The 25,027-nt window shown below is 35.1% G+C and overlaps 3 protein-coding genes across 3 annotated transcripts in view; all 3 read left to right on the forward strand.

Annotated features, from left to right (window-relative positions):
• The first annotated feature begins 345 nt into the window (after positions 1–345).
• On the forward strand, positions 346–6,815 carry LOC123503700 (squamous cell carcinoma antigen recognized by T-cells 3-like). Its single transcript, XM_045253678.1, has 14 exons — positions 346–629; positions 969–1,095; positions 1,243–1,347; positions 1,616–1,770; positions 1,894–2,145; positions 2,251–2,383; positions 2,522–2,710; positions 2,949–3,122; positions 3,383–3,557; positions 3,767–3,925; positions 4,268–4,433; positions 4,881–4,929; positions 5,324–5,593; positions 5,876–6,815. The coding sequence occupies exons 1-14, from the start codon at positions 480–482 to the stop codon at positions 6,652–6,654; spliced, it is 2,883 nt and encodes a 960-aa protein (XP_045109613.1). The 5' UTR covers positions 346–479; the 3' UTR covers positions 6,655–6,815.
• A 1,655-nt stretch (positions 6,816–8,470) lies between these two features.
• LOC123503697 (Werner syndrome ATP-dependent helicase homolog) lies at positions 8,471–20,107 on the forward strand. The gene is made up of 19 exons (XM_045253673.1): positions 8,471–8,602; positions 9,462–9,617; positions 9,813–9,956; positions 10,186–10,326; positions 10,501–10,618; positions 10,836–10,947; positions 11,257–11,364; positions 11,694–11,890; positions 12,162–12,247; positions 12,467–12,654; positions 13,299–13,478; positions 13,919–14,030; positions 14,368–14,506; positions 15,048–15,201; positions 16,418–16,552; positions 16,889–17,093; positions 17,609–17,750; positions 17,982–18,085; positions 18,403–20,107. Exons 2-19 carry the CDS (start codon positions 9,489–9,491, stop codon positions 19,444–19,446), a joined length of 3,438 nt encoding a protein of 1,145 aa, XP_045109608.1. The 5' UTR covers positions 8,471–8,602; positions 9,462–9,488; the 3' UTR covers positions 19,447–20,107.
• A 1,094-nt stretch (positions 20,108–21,201) lies between these two features.
• LOC123503543 (peptidyl-prolyl cis-trans isomerase Fkbp12-like) overlaps positions 21,202–25,027 on the forward strand; it is a 4,933-nt gene continuing 1,107 nt past the window's right edge. Inside the window, exons 1-4 of the mRNA XM_045253393.1 lie at positions 21,202–21,315; positions 23,749–23,796; positions 24,161–24,273; positions 24,801–25,027. The exon at positions 24,801–25,027 is cut by the window's right edge and continues 1,107 nt beyond it. Of these exons, the coding sequence (XP_045109328.1) occupies positions 21,279–21,315; positions 23,749–23,796; positions 24,161–24,273; positions 24,801–24,935 (333 nt within the window). The 5' untranslated portion in view covers positions 21,202–21,278 and the 3' untranslated portion in view covers positions 24,936–25,027. The remainder of the gene's footprint in view (positions 21,316–23,748; positions 23,797–24,160; positions 24,274–24,800) is intronic.

Here is a 25,027-nt window from a genome sequence, read left to right on the forward strand (position 1 = left end):
GGGTTGTTTTGCACTTACCAGTAACTAGTGTGTTATCCAATTAGCCTGTCAGACTTGCCCCTCCTTGGTTTGTGTAGGCTACCCTCACCGTCCACACTCGGCACACCAGCCACCATTGCTGTGTTGACATCCCGGGAAAAGTCCCAACCTAGAACTTGCATCACGTACTGTACATTATTAAACTCCCAAAATATGTCAATAATAGGACTCTTTTATCAAAAAATGAAATATGAATTAACAGAACATACTTTTATATATAATTCTGATATTCAAGAGCAAAAATCATAATACTATATTTTTTTTTGGGGGGCGGGTATTTATTTATTTTTTTTTTTTTCTCTACAGGTACAAAACAAAACCGAGAGGTATGGCGAGAAGTGGCAATGTGTGGCAATCTCTGGCAACGCGTGTGTTTACATCGGTGCATGGTGTGGCTGTGCGGGTGAGCGTCAACACAGGAAACGTTTGAGTGAACTAACATGGATAGCCAGGATAGGTGTGAAGATGAGAGCGAGATGGACACCGCGGAGGCATTGAACAGCGATTCTGATTCAGATGATGCTGATGACACGGTGGACGAAGAACAACAGAAGAAACTATGGCTAAAAGTGGAGGAATGTAGGAAGCAGGTTAGTAGCTTAGGCTAGCCCTCCTTCCCTAGCCACAGACCATCCAGGCTGGGAGTAGAATGAGAACCGTAATGCAGGGGGGCAGTAGAGGTGAAAGCCACCAGGAAGTATAACATTGTTTTGATAAAGAGCATCCACCATTCTCTCTCTCTCTCTCTCTCTCTCTCTCTCTCTCTCTCTCTCTCTCTCTCTCTCTCTCGAGCAAAGATGTTATATATTATACTTGGAAGTAACAAATTGTACAGAGGGCAGCATACATCAAGCAACACTGAGCACAAACTACTCGGGAGCTTTAATTTTTAGTGTTTTGTTTTATTAATGGGTGTACTGAAATTTCAGTTGGAAGAAAATTCGTTGTACTATGATGGGCATGTGAGCTTGATTACAACACTGCAAGAACTGTTTGAACTTGAAGAAGCAAGAAAGGCAAGAGAGAAGATGAGTGAGGTATACCCTCTTACACCAGGTGAAGATGTTTTGCTATTTTGGCATGGGATTTCTTTATATGGAATCTTCTTTTATACCAGATTAGTGTGTGTTCAGAATCTTGAAAGAGAATAACACTTATATAATGAATGAATTAGAAATATTACTACTTGAAATGAATTTACAGAATTGTGGCTACAATGGGTTCGGGATGAGCAGAAGGTTTGCACAACAGATGAAGAGCGGCAGTATATTGTTAGTCTTTTTGAACGAGCAGTGAAAGATTACACCAGTGAGTACCTGAGTCATGCACCTAATGGCCACACATAAACCTCTTTTTTCTGTGTTGAATAACATGAGCTAGTCTTTGCATTGCAGCTTTGTATGTTTTCACAATGGTCATCATAAATGTATACATATGCTTGGGATCACTCTGAATCACTTATCCAACAGTTCCATGGTAGAGGCCTCCAGGGAAAGCCTCCATGTAGGCATGCAGTATTTCCTTTTGATAGTTTGTACCTAAAATAGTGACTATCCTAAGTATGACTTCCTTCCAGGTGTGCAGGTGTGGGTGGAGTATGTGATGTTTATGCTGGGTGGTGGCGATATAGAGGCCACACGCCAGGTGGGAGAACGAGCTCTTACTGCTGCTGGGACACATGTGGCAGAGGGTGTTCTGGTGTGGCAGGTAGTGCTACTTGTAGAGAAACAGGTAAGGTTTCTAGAGATGAAAAGAAAGGTAATAGTGTAATTTTTATGGTGTGCACAGAGTTGGGTCATCAACAGGATGCATGAAAGAAGAGATTTAAGACCCATCACACTGTCTCTGTTTCAGGTGTACAGTGGACTACAAAGGCCAGGAGCAGTGCTGTCTGAACAGGAAACAGCTGACCTGGAGAAACAGCTTTGTAGGATTCAATCTCTCTACAAGAGGCAGATGCGTGTCCCTCTGCTGAACAGTGACTCCGATGCACTGCTAGAGGAAGCCTCAGAATACTTTGAAGAGAACATTGAAGCACAGATGAAGGAAAGCATTAAGAAAACTGAGCAACGACTTAAAGACAAGATCCCATTTGAGGATGAACTAGTAAATGATGTTGATTGTTTTACTGATATTTGTATCATTAGCTTTTTTTTTTTTTTTTTTTTTTTTTTTTTACCACTAAGTTTCTAATGATGTGCCCTTTTTCAGCTACAGTCCCAAACTGAAGCTGATAAGCTGGCAGTGTATCGCCGTTATATCACTGCCACAAAGGAATCAGACAATCCAGCTGCTGTTCAGAGTTTGTATGAGAGAGCAGTTCTGGATCTGTGCCTTGTTCCAGGTAAAAAGTGCTTCTACATGCCTCTTATTTAGAAATGAGATGTTACACAGAATTCTTCATATATTTAGTTTGTTCTTGGTTGTAGGTATCTGCAATTCTTAATTTTTCTTAGTCTATTGAGATTTTCTGTACCAACAGATCTGTGGGAGGAGTATGTCACTTTTGTAATCCGTCAGTTTCCTGGACTGGACTATGTTGTTTTGCCTGTATGTGAACGAAGCCAAAGAAACTGCCCATGGTCCTCTGCACTCTGTGAGCTCCACATTACAGCACTGCAAATGTTTGCTACTGAAGGAGAAGAAAAAACTACTGCAGCTTTGATTAAAAGTAAAGTCATATATATTTTGACAATACTATGTATTAATTCAAATATGCTTATATGCAAACCTGTGAATAATAGCAGTGTCACATGTACTTTTCATAGATAGAAATTGCATGATGGTATCTGATGTGCAGTGATCTTAGGTTTGCTCATCAAAATATGAATTGAAAGAATTTATCCTATTTATGTACCGAGGACATAAGGTCATTTGCAAATGGTTTGAATTGAATTTTTTTTTTTCAGGGTCACTTGAGAAGGGTCTTAGCTGTGGCCTTCAGATAGGAAGTGATGCCACCCGTATGTGGATGGCTTACTTGATCTTCCTGCGGCGACAGATCAAGTGGAATCAGCCTCATGAGGACCAGCTGGAATCCTTCAGAGAAGCAGCACAGCAAGCAATAACAATGATTGATAAATGTAATATAATGTATACATTTTCCATCATCTTCATTGTATGTTCATTATGCATATGTGACAAATACCCTCTGAGTAATATCTTCAAGGAGTATTATTCAAGTCATGTAATACCAAGTTCATTATTATATAAAAGGAACATTAAGGAATACAGTTACATTTGAATCAGAGGGGTTTTTTTCTTCATCAGATTTACATGAACATTCAAACACAACTACTGTTACCATTTCTTGATCTAAACTTCCATTGTCTTTCGTTGTCAGATTTTGGTGATGAGGGAGACTTGGAGAGTCAGATCCCTCGCTTTTGGGCCTGTATTGAGGCACAGTTTGTGAGGGATTGTGAAAGAGCAAGAGAAATATGGAATGACATTATAATGAAAAGGAACAATAATTTCAAAAGATCCAACTTATGGCTGGAATTCATCAACCTTGAGAGGTAAGAACATTATTATGTTTTCTTCAATTTATATGACAGTAGTTAGCAGAGAGCATCAGGAATAAGAGGTTTTTATTTTTTTGTGAGGCCAAGATTGCCACTTTATTTGACAGGGCTTCATAATATAACTGCACGTAGTTTTGAAGCAGAAATGGCTTCAAAATTCTCCATGTGTACAGGAGCTTACTGCCTTTATTTTCCTTCAACAGGAGCTTTGGGTCAGAAAAGCACTGCCGCAAGCTGTTCCGGCGAGCCCTGGAAAGAGTTTGGGATGAGGTGGAAATCATTAGTTCGGCATACCTTCGTTTTGAACAAGAAACAGGAGACCTTGAGTCAATGGAGGAGTTTAAGAAACGCTGTGAAGACAGGTAATTTAGATTTAGTATCTCTAGTATATCTATCTATGGTTGGCCCACACTCACACCATTCTTATTCTTATCCCCGTGGTATGCTGGGCCACCATGTAACACCCCCATGAACTTGGGTATAATATAGTTATATCAATTTTAACTTTAACGTAAGAAAATATTTTTTTGTACGACATACTCAATCATGTAAAGTATAAGATAGAATTAAAAGTTTTTGTATTCACATTTTGGCATCAACATTTCATGTGGTAGTTTTGAACTTAAACTTTTAAATTTGATTGTGTGTATCTCATTGATTTTCCAAATGAGAATCACTAGATTAATTTCCTTCATATTTTGTAGGATGGTAATTGTTAACAAGAAGAGGGCTGAAGATGCAGCAAAGTTAGAGGCAGCAGCTTCACCAGATAGTGGAAAAGGCAAGGGTGCAAAAGATAAACGTAAGAAAAATAGAGAAGGCAACAGAGTTGTGCCAGTAAAGGAATATGACCAAAACGGAAGTCCACAGGTGAGTTTCACATACACTACTGTTGCATATTTCTTTATTATTTGATTGCATTATGCTGAACCTAGTATGCAAGGAGTTGAATGGGTTATATGGGGAAATACAGTAGCAGATCATATGATTCTAAATATAAACCAGTATTATAAGTAGGATAAGAAATTTTTTTACCTCATATCCCATAAATATTTATGTAATTGTATGTATGTCCAGTATATTCCTAGAAGTTAATATGTATAATTTCTTTATATATATATATATATATATATATATATATATATATATATATATATATATATATATATATATATATATATCAGTTGTGTTGCACTTGATGCAACCTAACTAAGCTAATTGTGGAAAGTGTGTAATAAGTCTCTGTTTTATGTTTACATGCTTTGTCTTGCAATGTTGTATGCACCCTTTTGAAGGTTGATTCTTCTCTTTAAACAGGGCAGCAAGTTATTCAAGGTTCCTCTTCCAGTCTCCAAATCCATAAAAGGTAATGGAAAAATGTACTTGAGGGTGACTTTTGATGGTGGTCCATGTGTAGAGTCTATTGAAAATTAGCTGAAGGTGGCTGTAGTATAGATTGTTGTTGTTTAATGATAACCCAGTATGGTGCCTCTATGCTTCCACCAAGCATTGATGTCTATCATGCCATCATTGCTGAGGATCAGGATGTAGAGGGGCCCAATCCACATGTCAGGTGCTGAGGGTGGAGGGGCTATTCCTTGATACCTCACAACCAGACTCTTGTGACAGAGGAGGTTTGACATGGTGATTAGTACTGGTATAGATAGGAATACATCAGGAGTTACACTTACGATGAAAACAGTGAATTAGAGCATATAATCAAGCCATGCATATTAAAAAATTTTGTAATTTTCTTTCAGAAAAGAAGGATGATTACACTGTTGTATCGGAATTGAATAAGAGCAGTAATTCAGAGTCTGCCATGACTCAGAAAATCCCCAAGGTTGCACCTCCACCTGGCTTCAGGGGCACAATGAAAGATGGTAATATGGAAGTGAAGCCGACCAACACCAGCCAGCATGGGGATGTAGAACCTCCACCAGGCTTCAAGGGAGAAGTTCCTCAAGAATCAAAGGGGTCAAAGAGGCGAGCTGAAGAATCAGAAGAAGCTCAAGCCAAAAGATTGAAAGGTATACATTGGTATTGCATTCTTACTTTAATGGTTATGTATTAGGAATTTGGTTCCTACAACAAAATTTCTTGTGAAAACTCAATTTTTTATGACAATTTCATCTACACATTACCATTTCATTAAAAGCCAAAAAGCTATATTGCAAATTCATATTTTATTAGAATTTGCAGACATAGTTATGATATATAGAGTATCATACAATTTTTAATGCAAAATTGAGATATTATTTTCAGAGATGAAATCTTTATTTGTCTAAATTGTTGCATACCTCAAATTTCAGTGGAGAAGCAGCATGGAGTTCTTACCAAGGATTCACCATTAGATGAAATGTGCACTCTTTTCATCAGCAACCTGGACTTCAAAACAACTGAAAAGGATGTTATAGAATTCTTTAAGAGTTGTGGAGAAATTATAGACTTCCGATTGGTGAAAAACTACAAGTGCCTCAGTAAAGGCTTTGGTTATTTGGTCTTCAAGGCACATGAATCTGCTGTTAAGGGATTAGATATGGATCGCACTCCCCTCAATGGAAGGCCTGTCTTTGTGTCACCTTATGATCCAGAAAACCATACACATAAATTTAAGTTCTCAACAGGTCTAGAAAGAGAAAAATTGTTTGTGAGTGGACTTCCACTATCCATGACTGAAAATGATGTCAAAGAAGCATTTCAATCACTGGGAGGAATTAAATCTGTCAGACTTGTTACATATCGAAATGGACATTCTAAAGGCCTGTGTTACATTGAGTATCATGATGCTGAAACAGCAGAAAAGGTTCAGCAAGCAATGGATGAAACACAGCTTGGTGACAAGACGATATCAGTTCAAATCAGTAATCCTTCTGTGAAAAAGAAAACAGAGGACGTAACCTCTAAACCAAGCACATTAGGGGGTGGCAGCAAGCTAAAGAAGGTTGGTCCAGGAAGAGGCAAAGGAATGTTCAGCCTAGTACCCAGAGCACTGATGCAGCAGCCAACTGAAGCCTCTCAGTCAGACACTTCAGAGAAGTCTGCAAAAAAACTAAGTAATGATGATTTTCGAAATATGTTAAAGAAATAATTAGGACATGGTTTTATAGGTTTATGTCAGTGAGATGACATAACCATACCAGATCATTTAGAAACATACAAATTGGTTACAATCCCAATGATGACATTATGTATGTACTGTACAAACATGAACATCTTGACAACCTACTTTATTGTGGAACTTGAAATTTTATACTATATATATATATATATATATATATATATATATATATATATATATATATATATATATATATATATATATATATATATATATATATATATATATATATATATATATATATATATATATATATATATATATATATATATATATATATATATATATATATATATATATATATATATATATATATATATATATATATATATATATATATATATATATATATATATATATATATATATATATATATATATATATATATATATATATATATATATATATATATATATATATATATATATATATATATATATATATATATATATATATATATATATATATATATATATATATATATATATATATATATATATATATATATATATATATATATATATATATATATATATATATATATATATATATATATATATATATATATATATATATATATATATATATATATATATATATATATATATATATATATATATATATATATATATATATATATATATATATATATATATATATATATATATATATATATATATATATATATATATATATATATATATATATATATATATATATATATATATATATATATATATATATATATATATATATATATATATATATATATATATATATATATATATATATATATATATATATATATATATATATATATATATATATATATATATATATATATATATATATATATATATATATATATATATATATATATATATATATATATATATATATATATATATATATATATATATACACATAATGTGAATGTTAATTTTGTATGTCATTGTAATTCTTTGAATTAAAATTTGTTAATTAAAGTCATATTTGTGATTTTAGTTTTTGTAATGAATCCTAATGGTTATAAAAAGGATAAGTGTGATGAAACAGTAGATGAGTTGACTAGAAAGTGCATCAGGGACGAGAATGAGTATGATGGCTGAGAGAAGTGTGGGGGTCTTCAATGACCAAGAAATAGTAGAATTACTATGTGAGGAAATAAAGAGGCGGCTGAATGGGATGTGGAAAGTATGTGAGCTGTGGAGACTGGTTGAATGAAACAATGAGATGGAAGCAGAGGACCCCTTGATATAAGGATGCAATAGCTAAGAATTACAGTCTGCCGGGTGGTGATCTTTTTCGAGCTTCAGAATAATGTATGGGTGTGAATGCGAGGAGATATAGATTATAGATTATCTGTGTCCCGCAGCAAAGTGTAACGTATGGAAGGGCAGGTGATGCTTGAATATTAAAGGTTTAAGTAAAACAAGAATGAAAGCGTGGAGAAGACGGGAAGAGAAAAATGGTGTTGCCACAGGAAATCTATAGAAACGAATGAAAAGGATGATTGTTTAGGTAAAATCTGCGAGAGAATTGTATTCATGGATGCAAGAGAGGCATGGAGGGATGAACAAATTCCTAGAAGGGGCGTGGTAGTAAAAAAATTGAGAACCACAGTTGCAGAAGTATACAAAAATTAATAAAAAGATACCTAGAAAATCGAAGGGCCCCTCAGTCTACCAGATGAAAAAAAATGTGTAGAAGGCACCGTGCATTTTGTTTTCTGTTTTATATACTAAGTTATTTACTAATATATTTATTTTCTCTGGAGTTACCAGTGCAAAGGTATGGCTTATGAGCATTGAGCAACTCCGCAATATCAGACCATCAAGATTCAAGATCAGGAATGTCAAAGTTAGTTTTGTTGACATCAGTGGACGAATTGGCGCCCGTCTCAGGAATTAAGACTGATGTAAGTGCACATTTAATGTTAATGTCATCTTTTGTTTGATTGATTCAGTGCGGTGAGAGACTGTGGCTCTTTGGAGAGTCATCAGTTATCAGGAAGCTTTGCTGTTTGATAACTAATAGGCGCGGTGTAAGTACCTTGTGCCATGGTCAACAACACCCTCTGGTCTCAATAACAAGGCCTGCCGCGGTAGAAATCCTGGGACATCTGTAGCATCAAGATCGTCATCAGCATAGATCTTCATTACACATTTATGATGCTAGGTAATACCATGATACCCATTGATGCCATTACAGTCAGGAGTAGAGGTAGCTGGTGTGAGTGGAGAACCGCGGTGTCATGCTGCTCCCGAATTATGGGATGGATGGTGACGAAATGGTCCAACCAGTACAAAAGATGAAGTGGCTGCCTGGACTGGCATTCCTTCATATCTTAAACTAATTGAGAAGGCTTAGAAAAATGTACTGCCATGTCAGAAAAAAAGATAATTACAATGCTCTACATATTCTAACCTTAACTTAAATTTTAGTACCGTGGTTTACAGATTCTGCTGTGTTTTAGGTGATTCTGATAATTTGCTTCGTGGAAATTACTTGTTTTCGTTTTAGTCCATTGAAAACATTGCTTTCCCACAGTTCCTCGGACTTGTTGGGAGTGGATGGTTGGTGGTATTTTTCCGCCACTTCATATTATCATATTATATGCATACAATGGATTTTGCAAAGGAGTGGAAAAAATAATGTGGCAGAGTTATACTGGACCATTACTGCAAGTTTTCCCCATTTATCATTAGAATTATTTGAGGTGTACCTATACAGCATCAAATTAAGGAAAATGTAATTGTGTTTTTCTTTTTTCTCAGTAATTGTGTTGTTTGAAAGAATGCAAGATGGATGTACAGGATGAAGAAATATCAGAGGCTACTGAAGCCCTCTTGGAAGATGCTTGGGAAGATGATGATTTTTTTGAGGGTGTACTTGAAGAAGTTGACAACTCTCTCAACACACACACTCCCTCGGTATGATCTTTTAGGTCTATTATGGATTCATTCAATTATTAGCATGTTTTTGATATATTTCTATTTATCTGTGTATCTGTTATTATTTTTGTCATGTGGAAGCATATTATTGAACACTCATTTACAAAGAGTAACCTGGATACCAGCAGAAGACTTACAATTCTTGTATGTCTCATTTGTAACATTAATTGTCAGGATGCTGTGCTTGAAGAGGAAGAGGATGTCCTGCCTGAGGGAGTTCCTCCACCTTCAGAAGAACATCTTGAAGTCCTGCAGAACTACTTTGGTCATTCCTGTTTCCGTCCAATGCAATGGAAAATTATCTATGCTGTCCTGCAGGTAACCAATCAACATTTGATAGCCAACCTTCATTTGTATTATTATAATTGAGAAGGGATAGATAGTACATTTGTATACATTTTTTGGTGGTCTCTTCTTAACATATTTTTTTTTTTACATGAGCTGCAAAAATTTACATTTTAATAGGAAATTTGACAGAAGAAAGTAAAAATGCAGTCATGCTGGGAAGTTGACCATATACTCAACTAAGAGATTTGCTTTCTTTCAGAAACAAGACAACTGTGTGGTAATGGCAACAGGCTATGGGAAGAGTTTGTGTTACCAGTTTCCTGCAGTGTATCAAAGAGGTGTTGCTGTGGTAGTCTCTCCTTTGATATCCCTCATGGAGGATCAGGTTATGGGCCTCGAGGTGAGCCAGCTTCAGTTGTTGTATTTTAGAAAATAGGGACATAAGTGGGCATTGTCACAATAGATTATCGTGATTATGATATCAGGTTATTAAATAATTATTCTATTGCATAATTGCATCTCAGATTTTGTGCAAATTTTTTTTATTGATGTCATGATTAACTCCCTTTTTCAGGCCTTGAACATCCCTGCCTGCTTCCTTGGTAGTGGTCAAACAAACAAGAGTGAAGTCTACCAAAATATGTTTAATGGAGTATATCGGGTTGTATATGTGACTCCAGAATTTATAGATGGTAAGTACAAGCTTTTCATGCTTTACTTGCAATTTTTGAAGATTTTATCATAGTGTTCAAAGTTTCTCATGCCAAGTTTTAAGGTTAGGAAGTAGATAATTAAAGAGAGTGGAATTTTTTTTCTGTTGATAGCAGACTATGCTTTTTTTGGAAAGTAGCTATTTTTTATTTATTTTTATATTTTATTTTCAACTATATCTTCTCATTGGTATTACAGCATGCTCAGATATACTGGAGAATCTCATGAAGAAAGTGGGTATCATGTTATTTGCCATAGATGAGGCCCATTGTCTCAGTCAGTGGGGACACGACTTCCGCTCCTCATACAGGTACATCCTATTTTGTTTTTGGAGGATCACCTATTGCTGTTGATGGTTAACTTCATTCTTTGTATAATGCAAGTGCTAATTTTAGGAGGCTTTCCTATCATATTTGAACTGTTAATGATAATAATGTCATAGCAAAAAAAAAAAATGGCAAAATTTGATCAAAACTTACAAAAATTATCATGAATTCAGGTTGGATAGCCAGATTAGCCTATATGATTTAGAGTTTTGAAATCATCCCACTATATATTGTTAGATATCAAAGAATAATTTTCCTAATGCTGACTTTACTGATACTGGCATATACTACAGAAAACTTGGAACAATAAGGAAAAAGTTTCCTACTGTTCCAATTCTGGCTGTGACAGCAACAGCAACACAGACCGTGCAGAAGGACATTTGCTCTGTGCTAAAGTTGAGGTAAGACATTGTTGGTTTCTTGAAGGATCCTCCATCCTCTTTCCACTTCTCTCACTGCCTTCCATCCATTTCCTTTCCCTTTTCTGGCTCACCACCTTTATCCCTGCTACATGCTCTGCAGCTCTTTATGTTCCTTGAATTTACACATCCTCTAGTATGTTTTGACCTACACAGCTCAGTTCCTTAGGTCACCTTTGTTTTTGTGCTGTTTTTTCATATTTTATTTTAAACTCAGGAAATTTTGTTAATTTAGTATTTTCTAGTGGAAGTTAGAATTCTTAATTAAGATTGTTGAATTGTGTAGTATTCAATATTTTCTAATTTTTCAGACATCCTGTGGTTACTGTTACCAGTTTTGACCGACCAAATCTTTATCTTGAAGCAAAGCTTAAAAGTAAAAGCGTTCTGGAGGACATACTGCCACTCATGGTACGAGAACCTGGAGGAAACTACTCTCCAGATGGACCAACCATTATTTATTGTCCAACAAAGAAGATCACAGAAGAAGTGGTTTCTGAATTAAGAGGTAAATACATGAATTTAATGACAGATCCTATCACTCTTCTTTGCAGAATTTCTTTTTAATCTTTCCGAACACCTTGTGATTATTTTACCTTTTATTTTGTTGTTTTTTTGAATGAAAACAAAGGTGATGAATATGAAAGGAGCAGTTTTACAGGTATAGATCTTTCCTTTTTAGCAATTATATATTTCTTCTTACTTCATAATTTTTAAAGTTTAAGATACCTCACTCTCTGTGGTTGTATGCCCTTAAAGTTTCATCTTGTGTGTTCCAGCGGCTGGGGTGAAGTGTGAAATGTACCATGCTGGAATGAACAAAAGAGAGAGGGAGGCAGCTCATCATAAATTTTCTTTTGATAAGGTAAGAACTTTATAGTTTATGTTACTAGTGTTGATGGAAATTTTAGATTTGTTTGTGTTATATAGTATTAATTATTAACTTTTAGTGGTAATCCCAGTATCTATCTATAAGATTACTATACAAAAAACTTTACTCTCATCTATTGTTATCACTACTAATGCAGCTAGAGCAGTGCCAGTGTCTGTAGTCCTAAGTTTTACGTGTACTACTGATTTTCAGGTAGACGTAATAGTGGCTACTGTTGCGTTTGGCATGGGCATCAATAAGCCAGATGTAAGGCGAGTAATACACTATGGAGCTCCTGGCAGCCCTGAGTCTTACTACCAGGAAATAGGCCGTGCAGGAAGGGATGGCCTACCATCAACCTGCACAGTGTTTTATGGTTCTGGGGATGACCGTCTTCATAGGTGAGCTTTTCATCATACTTTTATCAAAACACAAAGAGCTTCTCAGTCAAAACACTAGAGAAATTAATATATCATGTTCCACACATGCCCACTTGTTTGCCGTATCATTGAACGTTGACTTGATGCACTTGTATATTGAGTAATGGATGTAGAAATGAGTGAGGACTTCTTCACTATATATGGATACTAGTTGTGTGAAAAAGATTGCCACTGCACTGATAATAAAGAAATGGTGAGATGCTCCCCTGCAAGGCTAATGTGGGAATGATATAATTGGTCTTTTTTTTTACTTTAGAAGAAACTGAGGATGTTCAGTTTGAGATATTTATATGATACAGAAAGTTAACCTTTTGGTGTGTATATAGAAGTACGTTATCTGTGGACAGTTATTAGCTACACAAAGTATTTTACTATTGTTATGTTTCTTACATTGATATTTCATGTACATAACATCAACAACTGAGATTTCTTCTTGAATACATTATCTTTTTCCATTTATTTAGCTTTAGAAGACCTTGTCATTCAATAAGAGAAAATATGCCTAATAAATTGTTACAAGTCGTTTTTTATTATTATGAAAGTTTTGTCCTATATTTTGTAGGATGTAATTACCTGACATGCATTTATTATCTGCATGTTTTCAGATATTTCATCAGTACCTTGAACTCAGAAGAGTTTCGAGAGCATCAGTATGCCATGTTGAGGAAAATGTCCAAGTTCCTGAACCAGACCACTTGTCGAAGGATAGCAATCTTATCTCACTTCACATCAAAGGTTGATAAAACTTCACCAAAGAAAGACTGCTGTGATAACTGTACAAAGAAGTAAGTTGCATATGCTGTATATGTAGAGTCATCATTATTTTGCCATTTTGTTGAAAGCAAAGCAGATCTCACATTGCTCATCCATTGTCATTTCATGGCAGCAGACCAAGCTTGTAAAGCTTGCTAGGCAGCTGTGTTATCCATTACATGAGGGTACCCATGGTGACAACTTAAACAGCTTGTTTGTAGAGTCTTGTAAAGTCTCTCTCTCTCTCTCTCTCTCTCTCTCTCTCTCTCTCTCTCTCTCTCTCTCTCTCTCTCTCTCTCTCTCTCTCTCTCTCTCTCTCTCTCTCTCTCTCTCTCTCTCTCTCTCTCTCTCTCTCTCTCTCTCTCTCTCTCTCTCTCTCTCTGTGCTGACCTGTATAGATAGATCTATATAGATAGACCTATATAGATAGATCTGCTATATATTCATTTGTTTACATACTTTTTCTTTTCAGTTTACTTGGAGATACTTCAAATAAAAAGTCATCATGGTTATCTGCAGTTCTTGATAAGGAGGATAAATATGATTTCACTTCAGATGCAAAGAAGATTTTTGAAACAGTAAAGGTATGGAAATTATTAAAAAAATTGGCATAAATTTAAAGACAAGATGGATATATAACATGGATTTTTAATTTGGTATCTTTATACACCTTTCTCTTTTCTCCCCTTACCTACTTTTTAGTATCTTTGCTTCATATCTTTTACTTTTCTTTTCACATCATAACCAGTATGATCCCATACTGGAGATCTTTTTGCATCTGTAAAAATATTTATAACTGACTCTGTATCCTGGATACATTTTTTTCTATTAGTTTCCTAATATTAATTATATAAAAATTACAGTACTACAGCCTTTTTTTCATTAAGAGAAAGCATGACTATTTTGTGTTTATCACAACAGAGGGGTCTTAGTTGTGGATCTACATCTCTTATCTACATTCTTCGAGGTTCCAAGTGCCAGCGAGTGAAACCACATTGGATGAAGATGCCCACATATGGAGCTGGGAAAGACAAAAATGAAGCTTTTTGGAAGGAGCTTAGTGAGTACATTTTTTCCCTTGTATATCTACATTAGCTTATTCTTCTTGAATTATTTTTCCTCATGCATCATTCTTTCCTCAAAATATTCTCAGTGAATTTCTATATATTAGTGCTCTTTTATTTATGATGGTTTTTCTTCCAAATAATTACATTTAAATCTAAAATATCATGTTTTCAAAATAAATACTCAATATATTTAACCTACCAAACATTATATGATGTCATCTTTAGATCTCCTCTTTGAGTTTCAGTATTAAAGATATTCTTTTTAACATTTACCAATATGCTATGGAAGCAAAATGTATGTATGCACTTACAGTAATTAATAATCATTAAATTATTTATTTTGATACTAGTCATGCGTAACCACCACAGCACTGCCACAAGTTATTGTATCTGTCATGACGCTAGATTTTATATTTTAGCTCTTCAATGTTCAGTTAATCTTTATCAAATGATTACCACACATTACACCTTATAGATTGTGGAAGTCATATATGTACAGGGTTCAGAATTTAATGATGCATATTTTCTTTTCAGTTCAGATGTTGGTGCATAATGAATGGCTCACAGAGAGTCTAGTTTCTTGTGGGCAGAGCTGGGGCCGGGGCAGAGGCAGAGGCAAAGCTGACTTCATGTCTTACAGTGCCATTGGATTGGGTGAGAGAGCATATCATGCTCTTAAGGATCCTAAGTAAGAACTGTCTTTTTCTCTTTTTTTACTTAGATATGTTTAAATCAATAAAGTTTCAATATAATAGCTATTCCTCAGATTTTTGTGGTTGAAAGATTTTAGGTGTATTTTGGTATTCTTAGATACATGTACTGATGACCCTCGGTAACTCAGACGAATAGGGGGAAAGGTTGGTCCGACTAACACGAATGTCCAACTTATACGAATCTTCCCTCTCCACACACACACACACACACACACACACACACACACACACACACACACAAAATTTTTTTGAAAAAAATTGGGGCTAGCAGTTTAACTCGGACTTTAGTCCCTTGGTCAGTCAGAATCCGACATCATGAAATCTGAGTTATTGCAAGCTGAGTTATTGAGGTTCAACAGTATGGATAAATTTTATCATCTCTGTGGACTGAAAAATCCTGGCCACATTACATATATTTTCAAAACACTCTTGTTTCAGTCACACATGTTTTTAAGGATAGTTTGATGTTTCTTTTGACAAATTTATATGATATCTACTTTATCGGAAGCATAAAAACTCTTATGAAAAAGGTTTCTTATCTCTGTGGACTTTGAAAAATAGGGGCCACTTAATCTACATTTTAAAAAGACTCTTTTTAGTTACACAGGTTTTTTATGGTAGGTTGATAGTTCTATTGACAGATTGATATAATTTCTGCTATATATATAGCAAAACAAAACAAAAACAGATTTTCACAAAATCAGTATAAACTCTGATTGACTTTTTTTGTATAATTTTAAACTACAACTGAAATGCAATATTTAGTTAGAATTAGATTTTTTATGATGTCAATAAAAAATAATATACAGAAAAGAGAAAAAAAATTTGAAAAAAATATGGGCGAGCAGTCTGGGCAGAGTCCAACTTATTGCGAAGTCCAAGTTATTGGGGTTCAAGTTATAGAGATTCAACAGTACTATAGTGCATGAGTTTATGCAGACATTCACGATTTCCACCATTTTGTATAGACTACCAACGGACATACTATTCCTCCCAGTGTTATTTTTGTGAGTGGTACTTTATGACCGAAATTTTCTCCTTGTATTCTGTAGCACTAAGATACTTCCTCATGTCTTTTGTACCTCATGATGGAAAACTTAGTAATTAATGTACATGAATTCAGTAATATCCAACAAATTCTGTGACATGACTATTCGTTTCCTTTGATACTGATATCTGAACTGTTTTCAGTGTCAAAGTACGTTTAGCACCATCAGCCATCATGATGGAGCAACTAAAGTGTGTGGTGAAGAGGAGTGACCTGAATCATGGTGCAGCCTCCACCACCACTACTACTACCTCTGTCCGACAAACATTCAATCCAAGGTGTGTATGCACTGTTTTAGAATATTTTCTCAAAGTTACGAGTCATTTATTGAAATTTAAAGACAGTTATATCAATCATGAAAAAGTGTTCATAACCAGATATCACCTATTTTCCTAGCTCCTTATATACAGTGGAACTTTTGTTACCAAATGCCTCCCTTTTCAAACTAAGAAAAGTTTGCTAAATAGCATGAAATTATGGTTTTGATCATACCAGTTCCTTAAACCCAATCTCTTTCTTTATATTTTATTTATTTTTATATGCTTTTTTCTCTCAATATGAAAGAAGAGGCAAATTATGAGTATATGTATATAATTATTATTCTCAATTTGCAGGGACTTCTTATTCACACCAAGTAGGGAGAGAGAAAGATCCACTTCAAAACAAAACTCAGCAAGTTCTAAGCTTCTGCAAGTTCCTGGCATTGCCACTGCTTTGGGGTCTGTCAGGACTGATGTGGTGCAGGCCCACCAAAGTAAGGAGCTGAATAAGGATGAATCTCATGAAAATGAGGAAGATCAAGAAAAGCAAAAATTGATGGTATGTTCTTAAGTCAGAAAGGGTCTACATATGTGTGTGTGTGTGTGTGTGTGTGTGTGTGTGTGTGTGTGTGTACAGGATGTCCCTAAATTTAAGGTACATTATGATTTGATAGGTCAAGTAATTCTAAGTAAAAATAATTTATGAAATTATGCTGCATTTTGCTTTATTTTTTAAGAAATTAATGTGTAAGTTGTATGTTACAGGAGCTTAGTGGGCTTCTACCTCCCTCCTTCCCTACTTGGCTAGCTACATACTTGAATGGCAATGCTTGTCATTAATTGATAATTTTTTGTGTGCAATCAACAGTCAGAGTCTTACAGGAAACAGTTAGCAAATGACAAGTTAAATTTTGCTTGTGTTAGTGAAGAAAGTATAGAGGTAACACATCAGTGCAGTGGTTGTTAAATGCTACTTTTCAAACGAATATGTCAATTCACCAAGTACTTATATGTGTGTATGTGTGTGTGTATATTTGTGTAAGTGTTTATTTATTTATTGATCTATTTTTTTAGATGGAGTTGTACAAGTCTCTCTTGGAGCTGAGAAACTCTCTTGCTGATGAAATTAACTTCATGCCTTACCTGGTCGCCACAAACAAGACCATGCTTCTGCTCACCCAGGAGAGGCCCACCACACTCTCCGGCCTTCGGAAAAGTTAGTCTTATTGTACCATTAGTTTCTAAAATGACTGATGACAACATAGCTATTTGCTTCTTATATGCACAGTTCCAAGTTTTACTTATGTTCATATATTATTTGTTCTGAATTTATTCAATCATATCCATATTGTAATCATTTATTAAATTGCAAAGTGATTATTTACAAATGTTATTGAGTTATACTAGTAAGTATCATCCATGTTTCTTTTTATTTCTCGTATTTCAGTTGAGGGGATGAGTGAAGCTAAAATTGCAAAATTTGGTCGTTACTTCATTAGCCACATTCACTCCTTCTGCCAAGAAAACAATTTAAGCTGCCAGGATTATGAAGTAAGTTATCTAATTTTTAAGAATACTGACACTTTTGATAATCTTTGCCTTTGTACAAATTTGTACTATTTGATACCACTTTAAGGATTAAAATGTGGATAGAAAGGACATGGTTGTTGAGAATGAAACATAGCTATGATTTGCACTCCTGTTAATATTCAAGGTCTAAAATGTGTTATATGAAGGACTCTGGTAGGTTAGGTTACATACTTGCTGTGTGAATGACAGTTTGTTTTATGTGACTTTTTTTTTTTTTTTTTTTTTTTTTTTTTTTTTTTTTCTTCTTCTTCTTCTTCTTCTTCCTTTTCATTTTTCAGGTTAAGGGTGGTGAAGGAAGCCAGCCTGACGATCAGGATTGGAGCTTTCAGAAGACATCATTTGGATGGCGTTTTAAAAGGAATTCTGCAAGTTCAACATCCATACCCACTTCCTCTGGGTGGTTATCTAAAGCAAAACCACAAGTGGACTCCTGTAATGTAAAGCATCCAGTGTCTTCACATTCATCAGTCAGTGCAGTAAATCCAGCTGAGGGAAATGTTAGAAATACATTAAACTCATCAGGAATAGAAAAAGATACAGAAACTTCATCTGTGTCTGGAAATTACCTTGAGAATAAGAACAGAAAGGAAAGTGAGAAGAATTTGGTTGAAAATAAAGCTAATGTGAAGTACACTATCCCAAAATTAAGTGAAGCCATTTCTACTAATGACGAAGACTTTTTTGATGACCTTAATGATGTAGATCCAGTCTCTTCCCATTCATCACACAGTGCAGTAACTCCAGCTGTTAAAACAAGAGACTTTAGTGAGGGAAATATTAAAAATACATTAAACTCACCAAGAATGGAAGAAGATACAGAAATTGCATCTGTGTCTGGTTATCTTGAAAATAAGAACAGAAAGGAAAGTGAGAAAAATGTGGGTGGAAGTAAAGATAATGAGAAGTACACTATACCAAAATTAAGCAAAGCCATTTCTACTAACGATGAAGACTTTTTTGATGACCTTAATGATGTAGATTTTTCAGAAGAACTTGATGCAGAAGATAGCTGTAGTGAAAGAAGAATTTCTCAGGAAGCAGAGAAGATACAGCCACCATATCCATCTAGTTTTTCAGGCACAACACAGAAAAGCTCAACACTTACTCATTCACAGGAATTGAGCAAAAGGTCCACAGAGAAGAGAGGGATACAATTTTGTAATGATGATGATTCACAGTCAAAGAAAGATAAGCAAGAATACTCAGATGCAAAGTATGAAAACATTCTCTTGAATAGAAAGAGAGAATTAAAAGGAAGTCAATGGATTGATGCAAGGAAAATGAAAAAGAAAGTAAAGTCAAATATGTTTTTCAAAGCCTAATAAAGCATTACATTATTTTCTTAAAAGAATGATTGTTTCCTAATTTTTTACCATTATGAGTTTTCTGTGTTGTATATCTCATTCTGTATGAAACAGTACAGGAATATTTTTCCACTAAGATTTAGACTATGTTTTATTCTCTTCAGGAACATTTTTATTGTGATTTAGATTATTTTTTTATTCAGTGTTTGTCACTTCAGGAACATTTTTATTGTCTATTTATACTTGTAATGTACAAACTGAAAATTTCACCTTGTAAGAAAATTGAGCTTTAAATAATAAGATAATTACCATATGAAATACTTTAAGCAACCCATTTAAAAGTCTTTAAATTTGAAATTATTTATATGGATAATGTATTAGTGTTGTACAGTGCTGTATCTGATTATGTTAAATAATTGAAAGAAAAAGTTCTGTGGAAGTCACTGATGACAAGAAAAGAAGGGAAGTGTGTGATTGAGTGTAAGGAATGTGGGCTAAGGCACCCTGTTACCTGCAGTGCTTGGAGTGCATGATGCAAATATATGAAAGATCTTGGAAGTAAAGAGAAAAGAGTATAAAATAGTTAGTATGGTTGCTATGGATTTAGATGTGAGTTACAGAGTGGCACAATAATGTGAATGTAATATAATGTAATAAAGTAACAGAGCAACATTTATTATATAAAGATTTTTTTTAAAGCCATTTAAGAAAAATAAACTTAAAAGATCACAAAGCCGACTTTTAAATGCTCGTGAGCAGTGAAAGATCTTATCACATCACAGCCTTATCTAATTGCAATTTATTTACAATTTGCAACTCCAAAAGTCTTTTATGAGATCATGCCTTATTTGTCTCAGGCCTTACAACCAACAGTAAAGAGCAGACCAAGTGAGTGTAGGGGAGCACATTGCACTTCTAGGAACCTTTATCCAGACTCTAGAGACGTTCTCTCTCTCTCTCTCTCTCTCTCTCTCTCTCTCTCTCTCTCTCTCTCCGATTAATAGATGGATAAGAATGCAAGGTTCACATGTGAGGAAAATCAGAATAAAAAAGTAAATCAATATGTGCCATCAAGATCCAACATCGCCAGTAATGAAGCGGTTCGGCACGGGATTTTCGAGGAGCTCAAAACAGAACTTCAGATTATCTAGTGCTATGACTATTGTCGAGTGTAAAGTGATATGGGTGTTACCAAAGATGCAAATAATATATGTCCGCATTATTTATTTACCTTTTTTCCATAGAACGAAACAGCACACTAGAAATAGGTATTGTTCATTAATTCTACTTCTTTTCATCGTTTAATGTGAAAATAAGATAAGATTTGCATGGATATTAACTGCTATTCACCACAGCGAAACAGGAGCGTGCGGCAGTGTTTGCTCTTCTACTTGCTGGACTTTCTGCCATCACGTCATGCACCTGCACGCAGGTAGCAATGTGTTCAGCTACCTTTACTGCATGCATATCTTTTGTGCTCAGTAGCACTTTTTTTCTTTGATAAAAAATCAATCCAATATCTATAAAAATTGGAGATTGGCAAAGTTCAAAAGTATTTATATGCAGACATTTCTCTATTAAAGTTGAAGAATTTGAGTGGAAAAAATACTGGGCTGTCAAACGTACAAATATAGAATAAAAATCCCAAAATTAAGCCTTCTTATCATAAAAAAGCTACTTATAGAAAAACATAAAATGAAATAGATGCAAAAAGATTAACTTAATGGTGTTCTTTATGTCTATGGGAAGAAATGTGAGTGGTGTATGAGCTTTGAGAGGCAGAGGTGGCAGCGAGGAGGCGAGGCAGGCCAGGCTCGGCAGGACGAGGCGCCGGCAACACACACACCACCATGGGAGTTGAAGTTATCACCGTATCACCTGGCAACGGTGGGTTCACGGCTTCACTTACATGTACTGAATAAATGTGTTTGGTACACAGAAATCCCTGAGGCTGTTAGGTTGGCTTTATAGGTAATCTGGGAAAAATATGGGGTAATTATAAAGCAAACCGAAACCTCCCACCGGAATGTTAGTGTTCAAGGTTACCGTTTGTTGTTTCATTCTAGATATTCCCTCACATAGCTCGTCTCCAGCAGAATGTAAGGGTTAAGGTGTGGCGGTGGTGGTGTGGTGGCAGGAAAGTGTATGGGGAGCAGTGAGGAGTGACAGGTTGCTGAGGGCAGCGGCAGGCTGGAGGGTTGGAGGGCTGGAGGGTCGCCTCGCCTCGCCGCATTCCGCATTGCGCATGTTTCTTCAAGGACGGTCGTTACTCCCACGGATTGCGGAAATGACTAAAACTTGCCTGAAATTCAGCGTGAACTTTCTATGAACGTGTACACTCTAGAAACTTCGGAATGTGCTTTGTTATTTATCAGAAATTTGCCGGGGAAGCTGCCCCTCGAGGAAGTGTGGGAGAGGCTTATCAGGCAGACCGTGTGCTGTTGCGGGCTGGTTCGGTTCGGTATGACAGTCACCTCGGAAGTCAAGGTGACGCGGGCCTTTAGTTGCAGGGTCTGTTTGCCAGCAGGGGCGGTTCAAAGAATACACTTGTAAGTGTATCTTTAAGTACTGATGACGAGGTCGCTGTGCGACTGATACAGGATAACCTAGATGGGCCCTGGTGGCCCTTTGTTATCCTATTATTTATGTTATGTTATGTTATGACGTAGAAGATTTCCAAAAGAGGCTAACTAAGCCTGTAACTCCAGCTCTGAGCTACCAAAGCTAAGTTCTATGGTCATTGGTCACTGTGGTCGAGGCAGGTATTTTCAATTATTGCTGTATAATCCTATTTTTGTCTGACATTTCGACACTTCCACACCCAATCCAATATCCTTTAACCCTTTCACATTTATTCTGCTTGCTATTTGACGATTCTATACACCCTCAGAAACTTAAAGTGGGTAACTAAAATAGTGGAAACTCTCTCCATTAATCTTTTGACCTCTGTACATAGTTCATAATGTAAGTAAAATTGTCTAATCCTACCCAAAATTCGTGATAAAAAGGCATCCCAGTACTGAAGGGGGTTAAAAATTCAACAATGATCTTAGATTTACCATAGTATTGGGGAGGCTGTTCCACCTATTCACTATTCTATTGCAAAATTGTAAAACAAAAAAAAAAGTCAAAAGTCAAATGTACTACAAAAATAGTAAAAAAAACAAAAATGACAAAAAAAATTATAACTACTTACATTGATGAATTTATTTCATTCTCTCTCTCTCTCTCTCTCTCTCTCTCTCTCTCTCTCTCTCTCTCTCTCTCTCTCTCTCTCTCTCTCTCTCTCACATACCTCACTGACAAGATGATGACATGTCTTACTTCATAATATGATCATGAATGTGCAGTGGTGCCACTTCTTATTTTTGGTTGAGTTCTTTCGTAGGGTTATTCTCTTTTATAGTCTTATTTTCTGTACATGCAAGACTCACAACACAGTGGGGAGTATTGATATGGAAAGAACATTGTGGTCATGGAGGAGGGTCTGAAAACCACCACCTCTCTTGGTGAAGTTCCAATAATTAAATGTCACCCCACACACTTCAACATGTCCAAAAGCTGCAGTGGCCATTTCTACATCACACTGAAATTTATTTTGAGTCTTATACATAATTGGCTGGTGAAGCCATGTTGAACTATGGTAGCTGTGGCATGACATGGTGCACAGTTAGCTAATTAACATGTTTTTGACCCAGACAGTGTTCAAGAATGCATTATAGATAACAGTAAGACAAATTCATAAATATTTACATGAGGAAATTGTTATTTTCAATAAAAGCTTAAAATGTTATCTCCATGTACCTAAATAGTAAAGATTTGTCTTGTTTACTGGTCATAGTAAGTAAATGTTTAATTTCTGAAGGCAAGAGTTACTATTGGGTTGTTTGCAGTCCTTTATTTTCATCCAAAAAGAAATCTTGGATCATATATATCAGTCAACCCCAAATTTTTGCCTAAATACTTGGCCTTCAGATCTCAACTTGTTCTTTAGGAAATCAATAGTTTATTAAATGCAGTAAGTGGAGTTGCTGTGTAGTGTTAAAGTGAATGCAAGTGGAGTTGCACTAATCTCTTGTCTCTGATTTTCTGTATTGATATAAAGCAAAAATTTATGATAAGCTTGAAGATCTATTAGTAATTGATTTCATAGTAAATAAGAATTATAAGACAAAATTCTATTTGTAGAAGTATTACCTCCTTTTTACTACCTTTTGAATTGTAAATTATACAGTCAATGGTTTAGAATACACAATATTAATGTTGCAAGTTTTCTATGTAATATTTGATCTCCTTTTTTTTTTTTTTTTTTTTTTTCAGGCCAGACATGGCCCAAGACAGGCCAACAAGTAGTGGTCCATTATACAGGTAAGAAATTTATATTTGATTCTCTCTCTCTCTCTCTCTCTCTCTCTCTCTCTCTCTCTCTCTCTCTCTCTCTCTCTCTCTCTCTCTCTCTCTCTCTCATGACAAAGGGAAGGTGATAAGGAAGAAAGATAAACTGTACTTGAACTTTTCTACGGTTCATAGGGCGAGTAAGAAGACTGATAGCGAGTAATGTGGCAAATGAACAGAGGAGCTGGGATAACATAGTATATATATATATATATATATATATATATATATATATATATATATATATATATATATATATATATATATATATATATATATATATATATATATATATATATATATATATATATATATTTCTCACTTTCTCTATCCACAGGAACACTAAGTGATGGGTCCAAATTTGACTCCTCCCGCGACCGTGGAAAACCTTTCAAATTCCGCATTGGGCTTGGAGAGGTGATCCGTGGCTGGGATGAAGGTGTTGCCCAGGTGAGGATAATGTGTTGTTCATAAGTAATTGTAGAGCTCTTTCATGGTTTAGATTTCAGTTAAGAAACGAAGATCCAAGCGATTGTTTAATGCTCTTCAGTATTTACTTTGTTATGCCTCATGGCTTCCTTTTTCTAAGGTTTTGACTTTCCTAACAAGTTTTAACGTTATCAGTTTTGCACACTCATTTCTCTTCATGTCTATTACTTTGGCTGTATATAAAATTCTTGGTCATCTTTGCTTGATAACATGAGTCTTTGGACTTTTATCCAGTTTGTTATTCTTTTGGCACATAATTCTAGTATGACTACACTTGATTATATATCTTATTCATTTCTACTACATATACTAAATGACTCTTTCATTACTGTATTTTTTTATTTTTTTTATTATTAGTTTTTTTTTTTTTTTTTTTTTTTTTTTTTTTATTACTTCTTATCTATAAACTGTTGAAATATACCGCATTTTATAAACTGTCTAATGTATCGTGTGTACTATTTTTGTAATGATTTGTCTTTTTTATATAGATGTCTGTTGGTCAGAAGGCTCGCTTGGTCTGCAGCCCAGACTTTGCTTATGGGGAGAAGGGTTTCCCAGGTGTGATTCCTCCCAATGCCACACTTACCTTTGATGTAGAGCTGATATCTGTGGAGGCTTCCTAATGGCAAGTTCTACACTGCTGCTGCTGCTGCTGTGACTTTTGGGAAAGCAAGTGTAAGGAATTCTGGTGTGTACTAAGAGTGTCCTGATTTGG

Source organism: Portunus trituberculatus, chromosome 14 (assembly GCF_017591435.1).
Source record: "Portunus trituberculatus isolate SZX2019 chromosome 14, ASM1759143v1, whole genome shotgun sequence".
In the NCBI taxonomy this organism is placed as follows: Eukaryota; Metazoa; Arthropoda; class Malacostraca; order Decapoda; family Portunidae; genus Portunus; species Portunus trituberculatus.

Excerpts from the sequence above, each read along its gene's own strand:
- LOC123503697 (XM_045253673.1), top strand. The coding sequence starts at position 9,489 with ATGGATGTACAGGATGAAGAAATATCAGAGGCTACTGAAGCCCTCTTG. Across the intron at positions 9,618-9,812 it reads TCAACACACACACTCCCTCG|GATGCTGTGCTTGAAGAGGA; the intron begins GTATGATCTTTT and ends ATTAATTGTCAG. Across the intron at positions 17,751-17,981 it reads ACTCTCCGGCCTTCGGAAAA|TTGAGGGGATGAGTGAAGCT; the intron begins GTTAGTCTTATT and ends CTCGTATTTCAG.
- LOC123503700 (XM_045253678.1), top strand. The coding sequence starts at position 480 with ATGGATAGCCAGGATAGGTGTGAAGATGAGAGCGAGATGGACACCGCG. Across the intron at positions 1,096-1,242 it reads GGTATACCCTCTTACACCAG|AATTGTGGCTACAATGGGTT; the intron begins GTGAAGATGTTT and ends ATGAATTTACAG. Across the intron at positions 2,711-2,948 it reads TACTGCAGCTTTGATTAAAA|GGTCACTTGAGAAGGGTCTT; the intron begins GTAAAGTCATAT and ends TTTTTTTTTCAG.